Here is a 25,373-nt window from a genome sequence, read left to right as displayed (position 1 = left end):
CCTACCTTTATCGTCAGTGATATTTAAGTTTTATCGACGCTTATAAGCACAGAAATACAGGACCTGACCCTTCCTAAGCAGAAAGGTACAGGCACCAAAAAGGTACCCAAAGCATTACGACACGGGGATATGAGGTCTTTGTCAACAAACCTTATGAATATCTTTGTTTCTTCTTACTTTAATTCACACTCTAAAACTTCATGTCAGTGTTTACATGTGGCAGCAGTTTGCTGTAACACCCTAAGTGATAATCAAAAAAAAAAAAAAACAACACCAAAAACATAAGTATATTCCTTATATAAACTGTTCAATACTAATCAAAACTAAAAAAAAAAAATCTTTACATAGCCTCACCCCCAGACTTTGCAACCTTATTCTTTATTCTTTAGTAAAGTTTAAATAAATCTCAAGACTATTCTTGCTAATTTAGACAGGTGATCTGTACTTCCAAAGTCATCTTTTCAATGCTGTAAGTGCCTTAGAAGATTACACTAAAAATCGGATTTATTTTTTTAAAAAGGTCAGGACAATAAATGCAACTTAATTCTAGAGGGGAGTGGTAAATAAATTGCACACATACAATGAGGTAAGCTTTGGAAATGATTCTAAGCCTTAAGAAGAACTGTCACTAAGTCAAAAGTCATGGAATACAGTGCGCACCTAACCCCGGTGTATCACAGGTGGAAAACAGGCACCTGTCAAGAGCTGTAAAACAAATTTCGGAACTTTTATTATTGCTGGTATTACTGTACCCCACAGTACAAAGCAAATACATACAGTTAATATTAAAATTGTTTCAGACAGTGGAATAACTCATTTGAGGTACATTGTGTTTTAAAACTTATTTTTCTCCTTCATAGTTCATTTTACTGACAAAATAATTTAGTAACACCACCATCCACCAGCATATCCCTGTAAGGTTTTATTGTTTGAGGAATACATGAGCCAAAAGTTGAGTACGATCTGTGTGGGCCAATGCATCCTAATTCCACCGTGTTTACCACATCGGCCACGTGGAAGCATTAGTTCATACATCTGTAGGTTCTGTAAAAGAAGATTCCATCATTCCATCAAAGCAGCTCGACTCCTGAGCCAAACAGTACCACGTACAGAGGCCAGCGTACTGCAGAAATCTTATCCTATCTACAAAGTTTGGGGACCTCTTCAGAAGAGCCAAGGAGAACTGTATCACATATTTACATTAAAGTTCATGAAAAATAAGCAGGTCAGAGGACTTCAATAAATACTTTCTTAGTTCGTGTTTCTTCGTACTTGTCTACTTACCATTTTAACTGCCTCGGTTGGCTTTTTACGGATTCAGTAGTTGATAAATAAAGCCAATTTTGAGTCAACATTATAAATTACAACCAACAAATTCAATAGTTCATTCTTATGTAGTTCCAGTCCGCACAAATTCCCGCTCTACCGACGCCCGGGAAATTTTGTCCATGTTTCAGCATCTCCAATTATTCTTGATGTTCGTGCTCTTGCCCTGGGATCAGCCACCGAATGCTCTCAGTTCGAATGGTAGCATACATGATAAAGCTAGCCAGAAAGAGCAAAGAAAACAGGAGTAGCCAGTCTATTCCTTTTGTCAGGACACTTGGCAGGGGCCCGGCCCAGTCTTCCTCTGTCACAGTCACATCGCTTTTAGCTTCTATACCTGAAAAAGAAAGCATTTGGTCAACCCCCGGAATGATCATTAAATATAGAGAAGCTTTATGTATTTGGAGCTTTGTTCTCGTTCTCAAATTAAGGCACATGCACGGTTAGACTTAGCATTTTGCTGAGACAGTCCTTGTGTTTTAACACGTTGAGTATGTAGTTTGCTTATATAAAAGCAAAATGTTATCAAAGTGTATGCAAATGTTTGTAACAGGAAAAGGGCTGTTTTGTCCTTCCACAGCAGGGCCTTTTGTGTGTCTGCAGGGGGGTTGTTTTAAAATCTCTCTGCTGCATTAGCAAATATAACAACTTCTGGCCTCTAATGAAGGCTGACATAGGCCTGTGCATGGGGTTTTTGGTTTTCCTTCCTGAACACAGCACAGTAGGACTAGAGAGGCACGGAGCTCACAGCGTGGACAGCCATATCAAGGAAACTGGAATCCTTTTGTCTCCTCTAGCACAAGAACTGAAATTGTCTTTTCCCCCAGCTGCCACGCATGGCAATGTTCCCACGGTTCACCTGCCTTTATTCCCAAATTAAGTATTTGGGCACGAAGATGTGCTCAATCCCCCTAGCTAAACCCCACCATTTCCCCCTACTCTGTGAAAGCAGCCCAAGAAGTTCCTGGCTTCTGCGTGCCCCAAAACCCAGCTCACTGCAGCAACCTCTGCCAGATCCTCTCAGGGTTTTCATCAAATTCATTTTAAAAACCAACCAACAGGAGGAGGAAAGCTGCATTTGGAGCTAAAAGCCAACCTGTTCTTCCTTTTGATGCCTCAGAGCTGATTTACATACCTGTTTGATTAAAAATGAAGTCTTTCAGTGTTTCCAGCGTTCTGTCTGTATGATTAAATCTCGCCATAGGTTTAGCGCCTTGGAAAAGGAGGATATTGGGCACGGCTACAGTTCCAAACCTAGTTGATAAACTGTTGAACACAAAGCAAATACAAGGTATAAGGAAATGAAATCCACTGCAGAAGGAAACAAAGGTAGCCACAACGCAGGAAGCGTCAGTTTTACTAAATTAATTTCTCTCCTCGTAAGAAAACAACGTGTAACCACTTTGTGCAGTATTGGGGAGGTTTGCTAATGAATTATGTCAATAATGCAAGATTCAGCAGTGAATCAGTACGTTGCTTCTTCACACGTGTATCATATGGATAAAAGTTTTCTTATTGAAGGACATATACGATGGTAAATGGAATATTTAGCACTTTTCAGAATAATGAAACCCAAAAGCCAGCTAACAGAACACAGCTTCCAGGTTAATCATAGCTATTGTTGGAGTAGTAGTTCCTTTCTGTAATGTTGTCCATAGGAAAAAAAAATGGAAACAGCATAGCCAAAAATAAAAGGGGCACATAACTATTTATACTAAACATTAAAATAAAACACTCCTGTTTTTTAAAACATAAAACTTGCTATTGTAAATAAGACACTAGAGCATAGGATGTGTAAATTACCTGCTATGTTGTGACGCATCCAGTGCCAGGAAGCGAAGAGTTGGAAACGCTCGAGGTAAAGAATTAAAATGAGGGGCCAGACTAACAGAAAAGCGGCACCACGGCGTATAGAACAGGACTAAGGTACAGTCACTGCTGTTTGGGTTTAGGAACTCCATCAGATCCTTAAAGAAAGCAGAACAGACACAGAAAATGGAACATTTAACAGAATAATCCTACGTAGAAATGCATCATTCAGCAAACAATTAGATACTTGGCAAGATTTATCAAGTAGCTGCACATTTGTTTTAAAGCTTTTTAAAATAAATGGACAAGTGTTTAAAATAACCTTTTCAAGAGGCTAAACAAATTTATTAATTTAAAAAGACATACTTTATTACAAGAAAGAACTAGAAATAGGCACTGGAACCAGCAATAAGGGCCATTAACAATTCTAGAGACTAATGCACAGCGCGTGAAGGCTGACCATTCGCTACAGGCACGCAGGTGAGGCACACAGGCTTGTGGATTGAGCCATTTCTCCACTTTTTCTACTCAGAATGACACAAACAGCTTTCTCGCTCAGATTTTTTCCCTTGTCAATATCAGAAAGGCTGTAACGCAAGGAAATCCAACAAATCAAATACTGAAGGAACAGACACACACAGCACGGAGCCGTAAAACGGGTGGGCCACTTACCTGGGACACGTTCAGGATCTGCAGCGTGAAGTTGCTGATCCCAGTCACGTTCCTCTCCTCGCAGGCCACCTTGGGGGTCTTCACGCTCTCAGTGCCGTTGGGCTCCTCGGCAGTGCCGGGCAGCACGGTCTCCAGCACAACGGGCGAGCCTGCTGCGTGCTCACGGCCCTGCGTGTCGGGCTGGGCGAGGGGAGCCGAGGGCCTGCTCCCTGCGCTGCACTCCCCACTGCCGCCCGCTGCCGCCTCACAAGTCCCAGTCGTGGCAGCAGTGGACTCCTGCTCTTCCCTCGCCTCCCCCGGCACCACCGAGAGCCCCACGGCCTGCTGGGCTGGGAGCCCGCTGCCCAGCATCGCGTCGGCCATTTCGGCAGTCCGGTACCGCACCGCTTCGCCGCCGCCAACCTGCGCGGAGCCAGCAGCAGCGGCCGGGGGGGTCCCAGCGGCGCTCAGCTCCGTCACGGCCCCTGCACCAGAATCACAGAATCATTACGGTTGGAAAAGCCCTCCAAAATTATCTGGACCAACCATCCTCCTATCACCAATGTCACCCACTAAACCATGTCCCTAAGTGCCAGATCCAACCTGTCCTTGAACACCCCCAGGGACGGTGACTCCACCACCTCCCTGGGCAACCCGTTCCAGTGCCTGACTGCTCTTTCTGAGAAGAAATGTCTCCTCATTTCCAACCTGACCCTCCCCTGGCACAACTTGAGGCCATTCCCTCTGGTCCTATCACAGGTTACCTGTGAGAAGAGGCCGACCCCCAGCTCCCTACACCTTCCTTTCAGGCAGTTGCAGAGAGCAATGAGGTCTGCCCTGAGCCTCCTCTTCCCCAGACCAAACACCCCCAGCTCCCTCAGCCGCCCCTCACAGGACCTGTGCTCCAGGCCCTCCACCAGCACCCCGATGCCCTTCCTGTACTGAGGGCCCAAACCGAGCTCAGCACCGAGGGGCGGCCTCGGGCTCGGAGCACGTCAGAGGGGGGACACCAGCCCCGCTCCCCGCCCGCCCGCCGCCCTCACCGGCCGCCAGGGCCCCGCCGAGCCCGGCCAGCGCCAGCAGCAGCCGCCACATCCCGGCCGCGCCGCGCTGCGTCTCCCCGGACAACGGCCGCTTCCGCCGGGGCTCCGGGCACCGCTTCCGCTTCCGGCTCGGCCCCCCTTCCCGCCCCTGCGCAGTGCGTGGTGGTGGCGGCGGCGGGCGGGAGGGAGAGAGAGCGGTGGGCGCCATCTTGGGCGCGCTGAGGCGGGCGCTGCACCGGGCAGCATCGAGAACGCCTCGCGGTTAAGGCGGGGTTATCCGCAAGCCGCCGGGGCTCAGCGCTGCAGGACAATAAAGCGTTCACATAAACTGCACATAATAAAGAACTTTTACCCAATTTTCTCGCCTTTTCCCCCCTGAACCGCCCCGTCGTCCCCCGGGGGAGCAGCTCCGCCTGGGTCTGCTTCCACCTCCCCCAGCACCCAGAGGCACAGATTCAGTTTGGCATGGGCCTTCAGTGGCTCCTGAGGAGCTTTTCCATACAGCCAGATGGGTAAAAAGCCCACAGATTAAAGGCATGTATACGTGTGTGTATGTATTTACAGCTAAAAAGAAAAGAGAGGGCCTGTCCATCATATCAAGCAAAGCTTCCAAGCTGAAAGATAAATAATCTTTTTAAAAAATAATAAAATGGTCCTGTGACAGAATTAGTTCTTACTTGCTTTCAGTTTAATACTGAAGCTTCACGACTATTTGGGACCTGTGGAGAGTGGACACAGTACTTCGACTGCTGACACCCACTTTTTACTGTGTGCCTTTAAAACCGTCAGCACCACACAATGAGACTAGGCCAAAGCCACACATTTGTCAAAACAGTGAACGAAGAGCGTGAACTAGGAGAGTATGAACCATACATACACACTGGGGAAAAAAAAAAAACACCAAGGAAAACACTGTACATGCACATAAATTAATATGGATGTCAGAGCTTTATTATGGAAATGGGATTTTTGTCTTTGCTTTTACTGTGGGGCACATCAACTCCTTTCTTATAGCACACGTTTTCTTTCTTGGAAAAATGTTTTTATTTTTCTTACCTTCCAAGTACTATTTGCATGAACATTAATATTGAAACTATGGTAGCCTAAAGATATAAAACGTAAGTGAGGCTTGCAAATAGAAAATATTTAATTAGACCGGTTGATACAGATCAAGCAAGCAAACTTGAGAGCCAACGCACATAGGAATCCACGTTGCTGTGGGCTAGTCAGGAAAAACTCCCCCATTCCTAACTGTGGCAAGAAAAGTGGCATTTTCAAGCTCAGCCCCATTTATTCCTCCTGTCCAAGGACTACGTGTGGTTCCAGCTCTTGGCTCTGTGTCATCAGAGTCTTAGAGTCCTTCACCTACCAATGCCCTGGATGGTGTCAGATCTCAAACACGAGCGATGGTGTTTCAAATCTCTAAAACAACAGATAGCTTTGTGGCAACATATCTGCATCTGAGACACTTCTCAGATTTAATCCTAACATAATACTCTTCCTATCATAATAGAAAGCAAAAAGTTTGTGCAATATTGCGTACTTGTTATGCTGATGATAAAAAAAAGTGTTACTGTAACACAAATTAACTCCCAGGAATTATAGATAGGCTTTATACCTAAGTCATAACCAATGTACTAGCCCAGTGCTTACACATTACACAGACAAGGCACATTAAGATGCCTGCCAGTTTTGTTGCACAACTGTTCGGTGGCTTACATTTTTCTGATTTTTAATGCCAAATGTCTGTTTTCAGGAAAAAACTAGTAAAAAAATACATTGTTTTGCATCTATTCAAAAATCTTGGATACATTAGAATAGCTCTGTTTGTTAGGGAAGGATCTGAAATTTAGCAAAGGGGAGGATTTGCGTAACTGAGTCTTTTGTTGCACCCATGGATGTACACCAAAACTTCACGGTCATTTGTGCATCTTATATTTCAGCAGCTGAATTTCACACGCCACCACAGATTTCAGTAACGCTGGGCAAGCTCCTTCACAGGCATCATGGCAAGAAAAGGAGTGAAAGACAGACTGGTACAGAGACAATGCCATGGTCTTCAAGACAAGTTTCCACTCATGTAATCCTGACACGTCCTCACAGCTATGATTTTCTGTGTATTCAACAGCACAAAGATTAGGTAGGAGAAAACAAGACAAGCATTTGAGTTGGAACACAGGCTGAGGTTGCATGGACAACTTCAACATACACCTGAATTTGGGATGTGTCCCTTTGTAATCTTTGTTTTCTCAACATGGCCGCAGTTGAATATTTAAAAACATGACCACTTGAAACACCAAATACACTTTCTAGTTTTATGCACATCTCAAAGGCCTACTCTAAATAATCAAACTCACGCTAATTGTTACTGTGATATTTTTTCACTAATTAGAACAACCTTTTGTGGTATGAAAAAAAAAAAGCAACATGAAAGGCAAGAAGATTTATCTGCCTCAGATCATTTAAATAACGCCTAACAATGCCACAGCATTTTTCAGCTTCAAAGTAGTTAAAAGTTGTTATCTAATGATTCCTTCCAGCAACCTTGCAAGATAAGCCACGTATCCACTGATGGGAAAAAATGAGCCATTGCCATCCCTAGGCCATGCAGGGAACCTGGGTGACAGCCAGCTGCAGAAGGCAGTAGCTTTCGGGCTGCCAATCCAGTATGGTCAGGCCCCACCTCTCTTAAAAGTTAAACAATAAACACAGAGCCACAGGCAGAACTCTGATAAAAATAGCACACAATGCAAGTCAGCAAGTCAGTCCTTTACTTTTAGTTATTACAGCTTTACATGATTAACAGTTATAACAATTTTCATTCGTCTTGGTCCAAAAAGACACACCACTGAGCTAACATATTGCATAGGTACAATACTGCTAACTCACACTGTACTATTTGAGCTACTTGAAGAGATACCATCAAGACAGGTATTTCCCAAAAGCATAAAGATGCCAGTCCAGCACCAAAGCAAGCTTTGGTGTCTAATCATACCCATAAATGGAATTATCAAGAAGATATAACCACCTTAAAGCTTCCTTTAAGACGTCCAACTTGCGTAGCTGACAAGCCAACATTGCTGGTCTGTCTGCATGAATAAATCATAAACTGGTTCTGTCATCAGAAACGCTGCACCTGGCATCGCACACCAACTGTATACCGAGGGAGCAGATCGCATTGCAATTTTTATCTTTCAGTTTATTACACAGCAGAGAACACAACAATCACGCAAGCAGAAAAGCAACTTCCAACACAGTTAAAAAGCCTGAATTGTTGCATGATATAATTTATCGATGACAATATCCTATACTCAAGGTTTCATTAAAAAAAATAGTTCGCTTCATTCAAGAAATCACATCCAGGAACTGATCTTTAGACCAAAACATAACAGACTGTAGTCTAACTGTTGTGAACGTATCCAGTAAAATGAATCTGTTGAAAGCCACTTACAATCAAAAAATAAATTAAAACATATTTACAATACAAAACCAAAAAGCATGTCTTTTCTGATTAAAAGCAACTTGAAGTCTGTAAAGTAGCTTCAACTATGGCTTCTAAAATGTTTCAATACTAGACATATTCAGGGTCTCTGAAAGTATGTGGAAGAGAAAACGGATGGTGCTGGGGAGCAAGGAAAGGAAGCAGTCCTGGCAGACTGGATTGCAGCTTTGGAGGCTCAGGGGAGACCTTATCGCTCTCTACAGTTACCTTAAAGGAGGCTGTAGTGAGGTGGGGATTGGTCTGTTCTCCCACGTGCCTGGTGACAGGACGAGGGGGAATGGGCGAAAGTTGCGACAGGGGAGTTTTAGGTTGGATGTTAGGAAGTACTTCTTTACCGAAAGGGTTATTAAGCATTGGAACGGGCTGCCCAGGGAGGTGGTGGAGTCACCATCCCTTGAGGTCTTTAAAAGACGTTTAGATGTAGAGCTTAGCGATATGGTTTAGTGGAGTGCTTAGTGTTAGGTCGGAGGTTGGACTCGATGATCTTGAGGTCTCTTCCAACCTAGAAATCTGTGTCTGTGTCTTTGCATACATCGGACTGCCCATCTTGCCACACAGTTATTGGAAACCTTCAGTAGAGGGGTAAAAACAGAGGGGTTCAGTTGTATGCAGAGCACATCGGCAATAAAAATAAACTAGAATATTGCTAGGATGGAGGGATAAATATGATATTCAATAATGAATAATGACCATTCCAATAAAAGCTTAGTGTGCAAGTACTCTCAAACTGATTCCCACATGCAACAGAGGAAGAAAGTTAACAACTTACTACATATATGTACACAGCAATCACTCCCCTCCTCCTTTCTTCTCATATTTGAGTGAAGGGATAAGAACTATTAAGTTACTGGTGCAGCACTTTCAATTAATTAAAAAACAAGGAACATTCCTCTATTTTTTGGTACCTGTCAACTCATTCAGGCTTTTTGCCTTAATGCAAATGATGGGACTTGCCTATAATAAGCAATACACACCTCATGTGAAATTCAGAAAGCAAAGCATGCTGAAAAGGTGGGCTTACTTATTTAATGTAAATATTGCACAGTACAGTGGTCCTCCAACTCTCACAGATCCTTTGTGCATTTTTAAGTCCACACAAGCACCAACACAGTCTGTCGTAGCTAGATTTAGTTACACTTCAGGAAGGCAAGGGACAAAGCAGAACAGATCGTTGGATTTTAAGCAAAATCTGTACAAGTTGTACCTTAACATTTTACACTTACCTACGACTGAGATGTCGGGAGAACAAACGGTAAAATCACTGCATTTCCATTTACAAAGTTAAAGTCATTGGTCTGATATGCTGCCAATAGGAAACTTAAGCCAGAATTTAAAAAATAATAAAAAAAAAAGAGAGAGAAAAATTATTAGGTTTTAAAGTATTAACTTTATTAATAAATATACATCCATATGATGATGTAAATACAGATCATGAACACTACTCCATTCCCATACACATAATTGCACACGAGTAGCTCAAGTTCATGGACATAAAAACATACACAGTATCTAATCAGGCTTTTTACAGCAGAGGACAGGGTGCTGATACTAGTTATTTAACAGATTACTGTTTCCCCCAAAGTAAACCTGTGGAAAAGCAAATGATGAAAGATTAAAATATCATAAAGTGGTTCAAACTTCAGAATACAGATTTATCTATTTGGAAAAAAAAATCACAAGGAGAAAGGTCTAGTCTCTACTAAAGTCATAAATATATTTAAGCAGTGTTAAAATATATGCATTAAAATAGAGAAGAATAAACTTCTTTTGTGGTCAGAAATTAAGTTTGCAATTCAAAGTATTTACGATTATTATCAATTGTTTTAACTGTCAACTCTAGGGATAGCATGAAACGTTATTATACATACAACAAAGAACAGCAGAGTCACAGCTAATGAAGCCATCAGACAAATGACTTCACATTGCTCTCTGCCTTTTAAAGCTCTTCGAAAATGGGGGAGGGAGTTCAATTCACATCTGAATTACTCTGTGTATTGTAGTTCCAAGTAATTCTTTTCACATCACTTTTCACCGACAAGGCTTGGTTTTGTCCTGACCAAACTCTAAGTTCTTTCAGACGAAATGAAAATATATTCATTCAGAACAGAGATCTTTAATGGCTCTTGATACATAGTTATTCTGAATAGTCTAAACTAAATCCAAGATATAAAGAACATTGCCTTAATGACAAGGCTAACAGCTGATTTTAAAAATACTATATTTAATATCAAAGTTAGCCACTTCTGATGGTATCTGTTGTTTTTTTCTGCCAAAATATGGTGCTAGCATCTTGAATATGTCCAGTGCAAGACTTTATAGTAGCAAAATTATTTGGTTTAAGTAAATTTAATCAGAAACTGAATAGTAGTTACTATATGTATATTAAACAATGAACTTGTATAGCATCATTAAGGAATAATAGCAAGCGAATACATTTCCTTTATGTATAAATAAGACGTTAGGAACTTGATAATTAAAAGAAATTATTAAAAAACAAACTTGACATGTCGATCTTCTGAGCAGTGTTAACACACAACGGTGATCCTAGCTTATGAATAGCTGAATTATGATATATCATATAAAATAAGCAATTTACCTTACAAGTTATTTTTTCATACTATGGGGGAAAAGGCCAGTTTTCCCACTGGTACTAATAAAGTTTAGGCATTAACATGCTGTTTCAGTGTTTATCGTGGAAAGAAGAATGTTTTTTTTAAAAAAGCACAATGTATTTTCTAGATTATACATAGGCAAAGCAGAAGTATTTGAAAAATTCCATTCCTTTTTCACTTTGAATCTCTTACTTCTTTTTTCATCCCCTCACAGCATGGCACTAGTAAGCTGCAGTCGGATGTAAAATAAACCAGAATTGGGCAATGCCCAGCAGCACGCTTCTGGTCTCCTTGCTAAATCTTGGGTGCCAAGCAGCCCTTTACAGACTCTGCCAACACTTTCCTACTTTATGCTCATCTTTTCACAATTGACAACGTTAATTGTTTTTTTACCGGGATTATATTTCATCTGATATAATTAATAAACACTGTAATGAACAGAAATTGCTTAGATGATTTCATTATTTCATCAGCATACTTGAATACAAAATTCATTATACTAGAACAGTAATACATCTGCATTATCTCCTGACACACAGCACAGCACCATTGAGTAGATGCACAAGTGAGAAATGAAACAGGAGCAAACGGGATAAACAGAAGGAGGTAAGAAGTGGAGTTTCTCCAAGGTACAGTGGTGACATGCAACATGTTCCTTGCCAGCGAGGTGTGACACTCCTGTAGTTACTACATTCAGCTGAAGAGGACTGCTTTCCCAGCTGAGTTCAGGAAAGAACTTAAAGCAGTCTTTTGTTGAAAAATCATGATTAAAAACAGCCAATACAGCACGGATCCTGAGGGTGAATTAACTCACGTTAGCATTTTGCATGTGTCAGAAGTGACATCGCTCTGAGAAAGATTGCTAAATTTCAGGCTTGCGAGTTTGTTGAGGAACAGAACGTGTAACTGGATTTCATAGCTTCAGCATGAAGAAACCATTTTAGTAGCAGTTTAGCTGCCATTAGTTCGTGTATCGACTAAGGAGCCATCCAGTACAGTTGAGGTTCATTGTCTTAGTTGCCAGTGCATACACAGTTCCCCAAAAACAATTCAACACACCTATTGTAAAGTACAGCATAAAGTCCAGCTCATTATGTGTTAGGCATCACTGGAACACCTGAAGGCTTGCTGCTTTTTTCCTGATAAAAAAGGTATGAAACATGACATCTGTTTCTTAAGTTGTCATCACTGAAATCAAGAGTTCTCATCAAAATGACAGCAGGCCAGAATAGCATTTACATTAACAAAAATTATCAGTACTATTACTCAATCAGCACAAGCTCTAATTAACCCATTTTCTTCTGCTCCCCAGATCTCCAAGCTGTATATTCCCACCCCAGGTATTTGAAGCTGCAAATTTATCATAAAGTCACATTTTACTTCAAACAACTTAAATATAAACTTTCTTCCAGGTGAAAAAAACGCATTAATTCCAGTAAAAATAAATTTAGAACAAACAATATGCAACATTGAGGACTGATTTTTTTTTTTTGGCGTCTAGATTAAAGTATGTGCACATGTTACACACACACACACACACGCTCTCACACTTAAAAAAAATTAAACACACCCAGTTGAAAAATGGAACATTTCTTTTGGAAGGAGGGAAGGTTTTAGTTTGAGTCAAGAAAGGTATTTATAGTCAACCAACAACATTTTTTTTCAGCTTGCATGCATAGATGAATTCCTATGAAGTACTTTATATCTGGGGTCTAGCAGTGCAGTAAACTGCATCCTGTTTGCATCAGCTATACAGTTTGCTTTTATAAATCATGAAAATGGTGTCCTTTGGTAGATATATAACCTTCCATAACTTAAATATAGTATAAGTGTCAAACAATGAAATATCTGTATTTCCAGGAATATCTGGCAAAACTAAGTCTGAAAACTTGGCAACAGTGTCTATTTAAAAAGTTTAATTTGTAAACATTATAGATTAATACTTTAAAAGCTATTAAACTGTCGCCACCTAAGCAGAGATTTTAAAGGCAAAAAACAGTGTAAATAGCTATTTACAGATTAAGAATGTACTGTTTAATATTAACTGAGTGTGTAACTAGAATGAACAGTACTTAATTTCTTACAAAATATTTCAAATTTTAAAGAATTATTTGTGGTTTGGTATATGTACTATCAGGCATTTCAAAATTACATAGCAGAATCCTGTATCAGCATAACAAAAAGAACAGCTATCACCTAAAGGCAAATGAGCTTGTGTTAATAAGGCGCTGTGAAGCTGTAATGCGCTGCACAAACTTTCAGCTTTCTTTAATCTTTTCAAAAACATTTTTGGAACATTAGTTGAAATCAACTTAATGCTACAACTCCAGAAACAAAAGCCACCTAAAATGAACACTGAAAAAAAAGGTTGTTTTTTTGGTCTGTTTTCTTAAGTTTCTAAGTATCTGTTCGAGGTCTGTAGAAGCTCCTGTAGGAGTGGAAAACATAGCTTGCTTTCTATTCCTTCCTTTTAAAAAACACACAGGAACTCAGAATTTTGCAGTTGTTACTAGTTAAACAGTCCCAAGCAAAGTAAGTCCCCTTACTTTATCAAGTAAGAACTCATCTGGATGAGTTCCTTATTGTGAGATAGGCCACGTCACGAGCCAACAGCCAGCTAATTCTATCCTCCTTATTTCAATTACTTAATGCATAATCACAAAACTAGATTTACCAGAAACTGAATGTAAAACTAGGAACACGAATATTACTCAGAGACACCATGGTATATGCATCAGTTGAGACTTGCTAATAAATTATGATTTAAAAACAACAAAAAACCCTTTATACCAGTGCCCTCTCAACATTGCTTTAAAAGTTACTGAACTGCACCCATACACTATGGCATTATTTGAATAAAAATAAAATCTAGAAACTCAAACGTATGCAAATGCTACAATAAAATGCAAGAAACATGCCAAAATCCAAAGTAAAGCAGATTAGTAAGGAGTTACTAATTCCTTCCTTTCATTCATTAGGCTGTTTGAGTTTGCCACTAGTTTCACCAGCAGCATGTAAGCCTCTGTTATGCACCATAGGATAGGGAAAAGCTGCACTGCCACAAGTATAACTTAGATTTGCAAGCCGTGATAGAGCTTTAATGCTACCTGGAGGTCTGCCTGGGCTGACTTTGTATCCTGCTGCTTTAGTTGTACCCAAGGGTCTGCCTGGACTTGTCTTAAATCCAGCTGCTTTGGTGGTCCCCAGGGGTCGACCCGTGCTGGTTCGGTACCCTGCTGATTTTGTGGTCCCTGATGGCCTTCCACGTTTCCCAGATCGGTTGAGGTTTTTCTTTTTCTTTAGTTCGTCTTTTGTCTCTATATTCCTGCCACTCGTGGTCTGCAGGTGTGATTCATTCAACGGATCTTGTCTCTGGCATGCAATCGGTTTGTGGCTGACTGCGTGGCCGTATTTGCTTTGCTGCGTGGCGTACAAGTCAAACTGATCAGCAGACCTCACGGTGTCTTCGTTAAGGCAAGAGCTCTTGCCGGTCCCACAGAAAGCTGCATTACTGCTGGCAACAGGGTGCATCATTTTCTATCAAAAACAAGAGAGACAAATGTGTATCAGTATATAATAATGCTGCAGCGTTCCACATGAAAGAATCTTTGAAGAGTTACCTCTGTTTCCTAAAGTGAACGCAAACCATTTTGTCTCTTTTCAGTAAACAGAATTGATGTCAGTAAATTACTTTTTTAAATGAAAAGTTTTAATAAGCTTTCATTTGAGGGTTTGCATGGTAACCCTCTACACATAGTTAAAAGCAACTATTTAAAATACGTATTATTCAGGTGGGTATAATTAGCGGAGAAGTACATTAAAGAACTGAACAAAAGCATTTCAGCAACCAAAACATCTAATATCCACCCATTCTGATTTCAAAACCCTTCTAACCAAATCTCATGCAACTTCTAGCTGTTCCAGTTGCAAGATCAGCCTACCATCCAAGGAAAAAAAACATCTTCTCCTGATTTAAAAGATCTAGGCTCCTAAAGATTTTGTTGTTGTTGTAACTGCAGCAAATTAATACAACACTAATCAGTTTTGTTGCTTCTTCTCACAATTACGTAAGAAACACAGAAACAGGTCGGACGCTCAGCAAGGCGACAGTGCCACAGTTGGGAAAGCAGAGGCACACAGCGAATCTCACACAAAGCAAAAGATGCCAGACCACAGAAATGCCACCGCTGTCCTAGTTAGGTGAGCAGGTACAAACTGCCAGTGACACAAACTGTGCTCAGGACTTTGGGAAAAGCCATACAATTAGTCCCGATATCCGTGTTGTCACGCATCTCTCAACATGCTGGGGAACAACCACAAGCCCTCACGACCAAGCACCGCTTTACACAGCCTGCGCTTTATTGTTAGACTACCACGGCTCGAGTTGTGCTCCATTTCGGAGGCTTGCTTGTTCAAACAAGACTCATCTTCAGGAGGCTGGGAGGGTGACGAGCCTGCACGCTGCTGCATCACCCCGGGCCCAAGGGACGGCCTGGCGGCCTGCTGGCAGCAACCGGGCGAGGCCTCAGCCCGAACTACCAGCGACTGCTTCCACATGAACCGATTGCGCTCCTGTGAAATCCCTTCAGCACGCATTCTGGGGCAGAATCACAACAAATAATATTACAGCATTACCGGTGGTCTACAGCTTTTTTAGTATTAAAACTTGTAACTACCAGCTGCGCACATACTGCCTCACGGTCTCTAACAGTGGAGGTGGAAGGAGCCAGCGAGGCGCGAGGTGCACCAGGAGGATCTCCTCACTCAATTCGCCTGCGTTGGCTCTACAGCTTAAATAAGCTGAAAATACTCAGTCCAAGATAGCATTTAACCATGCTGAAGACAAGATTAATCCAATCAATATCTGGCTCTTGAGAGAATTTCTGTGCCCTCCGGTCATGCTTAGGAGACTAAACATTTCTTGCTGTGGTAAATTTCTCTAGGAGATAAGGTCTGGAATATTCATGGTATTTTGCCTGCAGTAGATATGGAATATCACCTAGAACAACTACATCTAAATTCTACCATTGATTACTGAATTTATTTGGCAGTTGTGAAGGTCTCCTCCCAGCCAGAGGAAAAGAATACAACAGAAATGGTCTGTTTACCCAGGAGTAAATCCCCGTGCCCTTTCCTTCTGATTATAATGGTTACATTCCCTGCTCTTACTCCCAATTTATCTTGGCTTGACAAATGCATATTACAGCGTATGCATTACTCTTGTGCAAATATCTGAATACGGTTTCATGCCAAATAGTTAAATTGTGATAATAATATAATTTAAATAATAAATGGTTCTAGCAGAGATTATCCATGTGCTACAATTCTGAATGTTGAGTGAGGCTATGGCAGAACAAATACGAAACCACTGTTATTACAGGTGTTGACTAGCAAGTGAAACAACTAAGAATAATTTGCAAGCCTGCATTTAGTAAAGAACAAAGAAAGTAAGATACAGGTCAAGAGACCAAACAGACTTTTCGGTGCAGCAATAAAAATGGAACTTAATGCTTTCTACAGTTAGCAGTCAAGAAAACATTACCTTCCTTTAACCCCGCTACAGCCCACAGTCATGACAAATACCTGAGATTTTTCACGATACGTAATTGCAAACATAAGGGTTCTGTGGTAATGTATTTTTACTGAGGACAGCGTTTGCAGAGCGACTGAAAGGCTATTCAACTGTTTGCTGATACACTCGAGGACGCTCGGAGCAGTTAGTTCTAGGCTCAGCGCTCACTTAAAACACCAGAATACTGATTTTGGCCCCAAAAAGCCACTCCGAGCTCAACTGCCACAAGGCCGATCAGTTCAGCTGCCCGGTGTCTGAGGGAACACACCAGACCAGGGAGGAGGCACTGAACAACGCAGGGCCCTCGAGGTTTCTCAGCAGACTGCCCACGTCCCAGATCCGCTCCTGTCTATGTCCGTGTACTTATTCTCTGCTTTTTCTCCTCGTCACAACCAGGGGGACTTTTCCTATCGATGACAATCATCCACCTTTCCTGGGGAGAACCACAGCAGGTCCTCAGATCCAGGGAAGGCATCCTGTTGTACCTGCCAGACCCTGGGTTTCACCACCATACGTGTGTTTGTGTGCGTGCCTGCCACAACAGCCCTGACAGCTCCTGACAAACACTGCCGGGTTGTACAGAATTTGGCCAACGCTAGTTTACCTTGCATCTGGTGGCAGTCTGCATCACTGTAACTGACAAACAGGGAAAGAAGAATAAATCACTAACTGTCTAACATTTCTTACAAGAGGAGGAAGCTTAAAAAAAAGCGGTCTGTGAAAAACTGACAACAGATTTTTTAAATGTTTATTTTTCTCTACATCATTTTCCATCAAATCATGGAAATTTCAAGTAGTACCTAAAGCTTATATTCTCCATTTTTGATTTAAGACATTTTAATGAAAAGTTTTAGAAAATAAATCTTTATCTTGGTTACATTAACGTGGACACCTCCAGCATAATCTTCTTCATTCACATCACAGTTGGGAATGAAAGAACAAAGTAGGCACACTGCATGAGTCTATCAGTAGAGTGGAAGCAGGCTTCTTGGCAGGGGTACATACCGTATAAACAAGAATTGGTATAAAATGCAAAGCTATGCCAGTTTAAAAATCCCACTCCAGCTAAATTGTATAGCCAAACACACACAACTTTGTGTCCAAGCATTCTTCAGTAAAAACAGCCAGAGAAGTTTCCAATGAAACAAAACTTACTTGTTTTAAACCTGTAAATAGATATGTAAAAGATACTTGCAACAGTTTACTTAAATCAGTTTTTAAACTGGTTGAATGTCTCCACATAAACAAATAGTTAAGATGAGGCACTGTAGTAAACAAATTCAGTCGCGTTTCGAGAAGATTTTTACTGGAAAGCGGCTGCAGAGGGTTTTCTGTTTGGATCCTTTTCTATCTGGTAATGTATTTTCATAGAAATGCTTAGGAAGGGAGGAGACAACTGGATAAACTAGCTTTGGAGAAAGAAAGGCAGCATTAGAGCTTCCTGTGCAATGAAGCACAGAAGCTCCATGGCTGCTAGAACGAAGAAAGAAATGGGACCATCCATCTGGGACCTGCAAGTTTTTGTTGCTGGGGGACCAGAGGGCCATGGTAATAACCCCAATTTTTAAAGTATTGCTGCATCGCCACTATTCTGAGTACCTGCAAAGTTAATTGCTTGAGCACTCCCGAGGTGAGCTTGCAGTTTTGTTTTGCTCACAGTGCTCATCAGTCAATACACAATGTATGAGGCCGCCCTTAAGATTTTTGTAGTTCACAGTCAACCTTGCTCTCTTCTGCTGGGAGATGAAACAGAAGCCATATTAAAGGCAAAGCAGACAAAAAGAATCTTAAAAAATTTCACCTAATTCCAGTGATATTATGACTCTTGGATAGAGAGGAAGAGTGCTTCCTTTTACCCCTAAGCACAGATTAACATACAGCACGTTTCTAGCTTACAACTGCTAAGGCTTCTTTTACTGGTGCAGCCCATCCCTCTCTCAGCTTGAAACTGTGCCAAAAAAAAAAAAAATGTTCTGTTTGCTATACAAGACTTGAAGACCAAAACTAGTCAAATCCCAATGCATAAAGCACCCTTCTCGGGCTGTGACATGATGCTGTCTTTACATCACCCCCTTCCTTTGCCTTCTTCGTGGCCAGCGCAGGCCAGATGGCAGCTTCCAAGAGCAGAGAAAGTACAAAAGCTGACTGGAAACAGGCACTCAAACATTAAGTATTTTATAAAGTCCCGGACCTGCGACCTGGTATCTGCATTAAACGGAACAATCAGTTCCAACAGGAGAAGCAGGCAGCCTCTCTGGTCTCAGCCTCGCCTGCTTTCTGCAACGACAGCCTGGCTCGCACCGGAGCAGACCTGGCTCTCTGCAAGCGCTGCTGGCTTCTGCTGAGACGTGCTTTGAATCAGAGCCTCTGAACAAAACTGGAAGCACACCTACAGCTTTTCAAATGACGATACCAGGAGAGGTAAACTCCTATTGCCAACAGGGACAATTTTGATTTTAGTAAGAGTTAGCATATAAAACCCACTCATATTTCTGAAATTTTCCACAGCTGAGGTTGCAATGGCTTCAACAGCACCGACAGAGCTCTAGGAGACTGTATCAGCACATTTTCATCATCCTCCAGCCCTCCTTACAGCAAATACATATAAAGTACATGACATAGCACTCAGAAACAGAAGCATTATTTCTGTACTAGTACCCTGCACGTCACTTCTAGCAATTAAAATAGTTGGAGGGAAGCACAGGACCAACTCTGTTCGAGTTCCCTGCATAAAGAGCGCTCTATGCCACGTCCAGCAGCGCAGGGGCTGCAGGCTCTGGGGAATGCCAAAGGGCTCCTTTTTGCTGCGGGGGGAAGTTAAAGAAGCAATAGCACAGACATTTTGCCTTTGCAGACTGCGGCAGAGATACAGTATTGGTTTCGCTCCTCCCTCTCAGGATAGTGGGTGGGAGAAATATACTTTCATCAGTCAGTAGAAAGAATGAATTATATCAAATTAAACATTTTTCAAGTGGTGCTTTTATTGTCAGCTCCTTTCCTACGTGTTAACTATTATTAAAATATGGCCTCGCCTGATTTTTAAAAACCCACAGCTGCTTGTTTTCAAAATACTGCACCTTGAGTATCCCCATAAAGGTAAATATTTTAAAAACACTAAATAAGAAATCCAATCAGCGGCACAACGTATACCATAACGTCTGAACCTACATTTGAAATATAATCTACTTCTGACACTAGGTAAGCGGTTCCTCCAAACCGTGCTTATGAAGGACTTTCCACCGCTGATCACGTAATAGGATTTTTCTCATCATCTGACATGAGGTAAAATATATTAAAATCAGCCAAAATATAAGACAATTTCTTTACACAAGTGGTTTACTAGAACTAGTACAATAACACGAGGCTGCAAATAGGAGAGAGAACGTAATTTTGGAAACAATGTCTTTCTCAGTTATTCTTTGTGCAAAAAGATGGAGGAACAAAGGATTCCCCAAGCAACACGAGAAATTACAAGCACGGTATTTCTCTGATGACCAAAGGCCATTTTTTCACAAAACCGTGAAGAATGGCCAAAGGTGGGCGACAGAGGCTGCAGGAAGAGCTCTGGGGGCGGTCAGACCATCCCCTCACTGCCCCTGCTCCAGACCCCAGGCGCAGCAGCCTGCCCGGGCCGGGGGCTGCCAGCCCCTCTCCCGCTCACTACCTGAGCACCCCAACACATGGGCATTGGGGTCCCCTGGGAGTTCAAGGCTGTTTTCTTCCAGTCCCCCCACACTACCCGAGACACCCCAACACAGACGGGGTGCCCTCTCTTTTCCAGTCCCCTGTACCAGCCACTAAGGGAACTTCGCACGGTGCCATTTGCTCAGGCCTGAGCCAGTCTCTGCCCCCGGTGCGCACACGGGGATCAGAGGGCCCGTGGCCTCTCTCACCGACACCAAGACACCCTGAGGGCCCTCCCTGGTGCCAAGAATAAATAACGTGCACCTGGGGAACCCCAAGTGTGAGCAGTGCCCTGGTGGCAGCAGCTCTGGCCCAGCAGCTCTGCCCCGGGCCTGCACGGCGGGTGTGTAAACACCCAGCTGAAAGCATCGGCACACTTCTCACACGTGCTTTCCTTCAGTGGAATGCTCTAGATGTTTGACTGGAGCCAGTGAAAGCTGCTTTTGTTCGCTACAATGCGAACTCAAAAGCTTACAATACCTGGTGGCAAGAGGAAATTAAACATGGGGACCCCTGGAGAAGCAGAGCTCCCCAGAGCCCGAACACCGCCTTGGTGCCACACACGTAGGTCAGCACTGCCCCCACAAAGATCAGATAGTCACGCACTAGCGAGGCTAATGGTGAGCTTTTAGGTACCATGATTTGATTGCAAAACCTGGCAAACAAGTAACTGTTAGGCTCTCTGGCCTTAAAAACCACTCGAGTCATACCTAAGGGCTGTTTCAGCAGATGCCAACATCAGCAAGAACATCAGCTGACTTTTTTCCACCCAGAAATTAAGATCAGGTAACCACAGAGTGATGAGACGATGAGAAACAGGACACTTAAAAGGGTTAAGACAAGTCCACAAAAATCGAAGAGGGCCATGTCAACAATCTCGTTAACCGTGCACCTCCAATTACATCGACACAACTGCCCGTTTGGTTTCATAATCAACAGAAACCGCTCTGAATCCACAGCTTTTCTGAACAGGATAATCTTGCCCTTTCCTCCTCTCCCACATTCCCATTCCTTGTGCCAACACTAACTATTGTGCAAGAGCACGACGAGCCAATACCCAGGTGAAAAACAATCCGACAAGAATGAAAAAACAACAGTTGGCTGGCACTGGGGCAGGAGAGGAAGAACAGGAACACAATTTTCATCAGCACAGAAACAGACCGAAGTCCTACATTAGCCTATACCACGTTACCTACTGGCTGCCACCAGCCCACTCTCTACCCCCTTAGCCCCATTAAGTTAAAAAGCTAGCCAGACCTCAAAAATTTGACTTTTTGACAACATAGTGAACTCAGAAGACGTTCATGAAGGGTACGGACAAGTCCTGAACACGGCACAGGGAGTGGAGGCTGAGGAAAAGAAAAGCCACAGCTGGGATGGGGCCGCAGAGAATCGAGGCAGCCATCAGGCCAGACGGGCTGGCTTAGAGGAGTGAGGTTGTGAAACTGCACCCTGATTATTCTGTGGTTCTGTAATTACCCAACTTCAAGGCAAGTCAAATATGCATATGAATGGCAGGGCAGGTAGAGGTACATCTTTCTTTTTTTTAAGAAAGAATTATTGGTGTTTGTAAAATTGTCCATTCATCTCAAGGAGCTGTTCCCAGGTAACACGGCGCAGACCTCACCATCACCTACAACAAGGGCTTTGAGGAGCAGGAGATGGTTATTCATCTCCCTGGGTGTTCTCACCCACCCGCTCTTCTCCCCAGGGAACAGAACAACAGCTCCGAGAGGCAAGAGGTGCTCATTCATCTCAGTGGGTGTTCTCACCTACCCTCTCCTCCCTCCCCAACCTCCTCCCACGGAAGGGTTTAAAGCTTAAGAGAGGGATCAGACACCTCCTTGTCCTGGTGCTGAGCTCCGGACCCCCATCAACACACCCAGACACTGCCACCGCAACGCACGCGAGCAAAAGGACCAAGTCCACTTGTTGAATCTCGTCAACAGTGGACACTGGACAAAGATGCAGGATTTTCTGTTTACAGTTGCACCTAAAACATTAAGGATAAAGATATAGACAAAAAAAAAAGTTCTGTGAGAAACCCTGGTATTTAAAAATTGAAATAGGAATGAAACGTAATCTAAAAAATGGATTAACCAAGAGTTCCTCATCTTCCTTTATTTTGAAAAAATACATCGCATGGATCAAAATAACTGTTGCTTTCTTTAGACAGCCATCCAGGAAGCACCGCACGCCAATTAAAGGCGCAACTATTCGCTAATTAATTACCCTCGAAGGGCCACGCAGCAAGGAGGATGCACTGAACTACTTGCAACTACCCACAAGAGCACAGCACACGCGCTTTATGCTCCGGGGCTTGAACAAGCGGGCACAAAAGGGAGCTGTGCGGAGCCGTGCGGGACTCGCACCGGGAAAACACGCAGGGAATTAAAGCCCCGCAGCCCGGGGGGGGTGGGGAAGGACGGGCGGGGGGGGGCCGGAGCACGCCGGGGGCCGGGCGAGGGCTGCAGCGAGACAAAAGCGCCGCAGCCCCGGGCGTGCGGGGGCCCGGCGGGGCTGGCCCCGGCCGCCACCTGCCGCAGGGCGCTGCCCCCGGCCCGGCTCGGCCCGGCCCGGCCCGGCCCGGCTCAGCACGGCTCCCGCTGCCCCGCCCGGCCGGGGGCGGCGATGGCGCTGCGGGGCCGAGCCCGTCCGTCCGCCCCCCCCCCACCCCCACCCACCCCCCAAGCAAAGCGCGGCCCCGCCGGGAGGGGCCGGGTTGCGGCGACCCCCGCCCCGCTCCGCACCGCTCCCCGCACCGCTCCCCTCCCCTCCCCTCCCCTCCCCCAGGTCTCCATCTTGCCCGCCCGGCCGCGACGGGCTGGGGCCGCTGGGGCCGGGGGCGCGGGCGCGGCCCGCACCTACCTGCGGGGGTCGGCGCGGCCTGCGGCGCCTGCGGGGCTCCGGGCTCGGGGCGGCGGCGGGAGCGGTGGGAGCGGGCGGCCGCCGGCCTCCCCCACGCTCCCCGCCGGGCGGCTGCAGGGAGCGGCGCTGCGGCGGCGGCGGGCGCGGGCACGGGCGGGCGGCAGGAGCGCGCTCCCGAGCGGGGCCGCGCCGCGGGGGCGCGCCGCGAGCTTGCGCCGGGAGGGGAGGGGAGGGGCGAGGCGGGAGGCGGGCGCGGGGCGGGCGCGGCGCCGCCGCCGCCATTTCCTGGCCGAGAGAGGCCGGGGCTGGGCCCGGCGTGGGGGGGGGGGGAACGGGGCTGTGGGGCCGCGTTAGCGCGTGGGGCAGGACGGGGCTGTGGGGCCGCGTTAGCGCGTGGGGTGAGGTCGCTTCTGCTGCTGACTTCGCCATAAAGGCAGCAGCCCTTTCTCCAGCGTACCTCAGAGGGGCTCCATGTACTGTTACCCACTGACACCTCAGCACCAGCTGCAAAGAAATAGTGCTGATTATTGAATATTTTACCCTACTTCATACACCCATACTCTAAAAAGTTTAATAAAGAGCGCAGGCGTTGCAAAAGTGCCTTTATAAACGAGGCTTTCTACCTTTGAAGAGCTCTGTCCAAAGGGTTCTGACAGAAAGCGGAGTTTTGAGTGCCCAGCACTTCTCACAACCTGACCTTTCGCTGTCAAGGTCAGATTTAGTGAAATAGTGCTGTAGCCCACTTTTTGGAGGATTATCACCAACAGGTTTTTTTTTTTTTTGCTTTAATCTCCATTGTTAATGACTGTAACAGCAACAGTGCCAACATCTATTCAGCCCAAACCTTCCTGCTCCTGTTAGCTTCCTTGGGCCCCCGATAGCAGCATACACACTTCCAAATCACAGGTTCTAAATTACCATGTACATCCCCAAACAACTAGCACCTAAACAAGTGCTGTGAGATGTTCTGTGTTACTCAGATGAAGTCTTAGAAAGCCCAAGAAAGATCAGATAAAAACAGAACAAAACTGCAGCTTTTGCAAGTGCCTAATTCTGTTTTTCTAAATATTTTCCTTTCCTGCTGTTGTTTGAGGAGCTGAATGCTGTACTCCAACCCTGCGATATTCCATTCTTACAATACTTGGAGCTCTTCGGGCCAAAAATTGCTGTGAAACATCCTGCCAAGACGCTGGCTCATTTTTTCACCGCTGCTTCCTAACGCATGCAGGAATTCTCACTTTCAATATAAAAAAAAAAAAGCAGCAGGGAAAACACCCTTTAATTTAGCAGATGATTCAATTTATTGAAGAACATCTTTCTGCTGTTTTTAACTCATGTTGGAAACACCACTGCAAATCAAGCGTGGTAGAGTTCGAGAACCTCTGGTATCCTGTTATTTTAATATATTAATATGGACAGTGAGGGGAGTCAGGCCATGCTCAGGCTCCTGCTTTATTCAGAAGAAATTGCGATCTCAACAGAACGCAGAAACGCTCACATATTACACACCAGCGAACCTGTAATTTGAAACAGGGAAGGTTCCCTCGCGAGGAGCTGTGAAACCCGAATCGGGCGGTTGTTGAGGCTATCGCGGGGAGAGCCAGCGCTAAACGTTTGACCTCGGAGCTGGAAGCACCTTTGTGCCGGGCTGTGCCTGCATTGTGCTCTGGGCAAACTGATTCCAGATGAGGCAACTCCAGTGCCCACACTGCTCAAATATTAATTTGGTAGCTACAGGGTCCGGTTTCCTCATCTGCACACCGCTAATAAAAACAGCAACCAAAAAGAAGATAAATTTGTCTGTGACTCGTTTTGTGAAATCTCCCTGGGGCCTGAAGCATGGCCATTACACAGACTGGGAATTTGCTTCCCCCTTTTTTTCCCTAATGGACTGTTATCGCTAGCAATAGCAGACGATTACATTAATTACCTCTACGGTAGAAGATGCAATGAAACACTGCCCTCCCTACAGCCAGAGCGCAAAATCCCCTTCTCCTCCTTCTGCACCAGGTCCTTTGGTGGATCCAAATCTTCAAGGAGAACGAAAGGCCTGAGAGCACAAGTTCCTCCTGTTGCCAGCACAGAGGCTCACAGCAGCTTGATGCCATCCTCAGCAGCAACAGGGGATGCCAAGCAAGCTGTGACAAAATTTAACTGCCAGGATCGACAGTCTGTTAAGCAATAGGTTGTTGGAGCTGGTCACTTCTCTAAATTTACTTGCTTGCTAACATACACAGTCAGAGGAAATGTATGTTTTAGTTAAGATTAAGGATTTTCTGTAACAGTATCCTTGGTAGGCAGTTAGT

General features: G+C 44.2%; 2 protein-coding genes across 4 annotated transcripts; both read right to left on the bottom strand.

Annotated features, from left to right (window-relative positions):
* Nucleotides 1–708: 708 nt before the first annotated feature.
* TXNDC15 (thioredoxin domain containing 15) lies at nucleotides 709–5,052 on the bottom strand. Its single transcript, XM_040573425.1, has 5 exons — nucleotides 4,830–5,052; nucleotides 3,808–4,271; nucleotides 3,130–3,293; nucleotides 2,462–2,592; nucleotides 709–1,663 (listed from the first exon to the last, which is right to left on the bottom strand). Exons 1-5 carry the CDS (start codon nucleotides 5,035–5,037, stop codon nucleotides 1,467–1,469), a joined length of 1,164 nt encoding a protein of 387 aa, XP_040429359.1. The 5' UTR covers nucleotides 5,038–5,052; the 3' UTR covers nucleotides 709–1,466.
* Nucleotides 5,053–9,698: 4,646 nt separating this feature from the next.
* On the bottom strand, nucleotides 9,699–25,245 carry C14H5orf24 (chromosome 14 C5orf24 homolog). Of its 3 annotated transcripts, XM_040574014.1 has the most exons (3): nucleotides 23,068–23,201; nucleotides 14,051–14,480; nucleotides 9,699–12,082 (listed from the first exon to the last, which is right to left on the bottom strand). In XM_040574014.1, exons 2-3 carry the CDS (start codon nucleotides 14,475–14,477, stop codon nucleotides 12,042–12,044), a joined length of 468 nt encoding a protein of 155 aa, XP_040429948.1. In that variant the 5' UTR covers nucleotides 14,478–14,480; nucleotides 23,068–23,201; the 3' UTR covers nucleotides 9,699–12,041. The 3 variants fall into 3 exon arrangements, with proteins under 3 accessions (XP_040429948.1, XP_040429947.1, XP_040429946.1); XM_040574013.1 differs by lacking the exon at nucleotides 23,068–23,201 and adding an exon at nucleotides 24,998–25,245 and having other exon boundaries at nucleotides 9,699–14,480; XM_040574012.1 differs by having other exon boundaries at nucleotides 9,699–14,480.
* Between the last annotated feature and the right edge of the window lie 128 nt (nucleotides 25,246–25,373).

Source organism: Cygnus olor, chromosome 14, assembly GCF_009769625.2.
Source record: "Cygnus olor isolate bCygOlo1 chromosome 14, bCygOlo1.pri.v2, whole genome shotgun sequence".
NCBI classification, from domain to species: Eukaryota; Metazoa; Chordata; class Aves; order Anseriformes; family Anatidae; genus Cygnus; species Cygnus olor.
The sequence above is the reverse complement of the archived record's forward strand: the minus strand, read 5'-3'. Positions and strand labels throughout refer to the sequence as shown.

Coding starts and splice junctions, on each gene's coding strand:
- C14H5orf24 (XM_040574013.1), bottom strand. CDS start 14,477: ATGATGCACCCTGTTGCCAGCAGTAATGCAGCTTTCTGTGGGACCGGC.
- TXNDC15 (XM_040573425.1), bottom strand. CDS start 5,037: ATGGCGCCCACCGCTCTCTCTCCCTCCCGCCCGCCGCCGCCACCACCA. Junction 4,272..4,829: donor CGGCGGGGCCCTGGCGGCCG/GTGAGGGCGGCG, acceptor ATTCTGGTGCAG/GGGCCGTGACGGAGCTGAGC. Junction 3,294..3,807: donor AGATCCTGAACGTGTCCCAG/GTAAGTGGCCCA, acceptor GCTTTCTTTAAG/GATCTGATGGAGTTCCTAAA.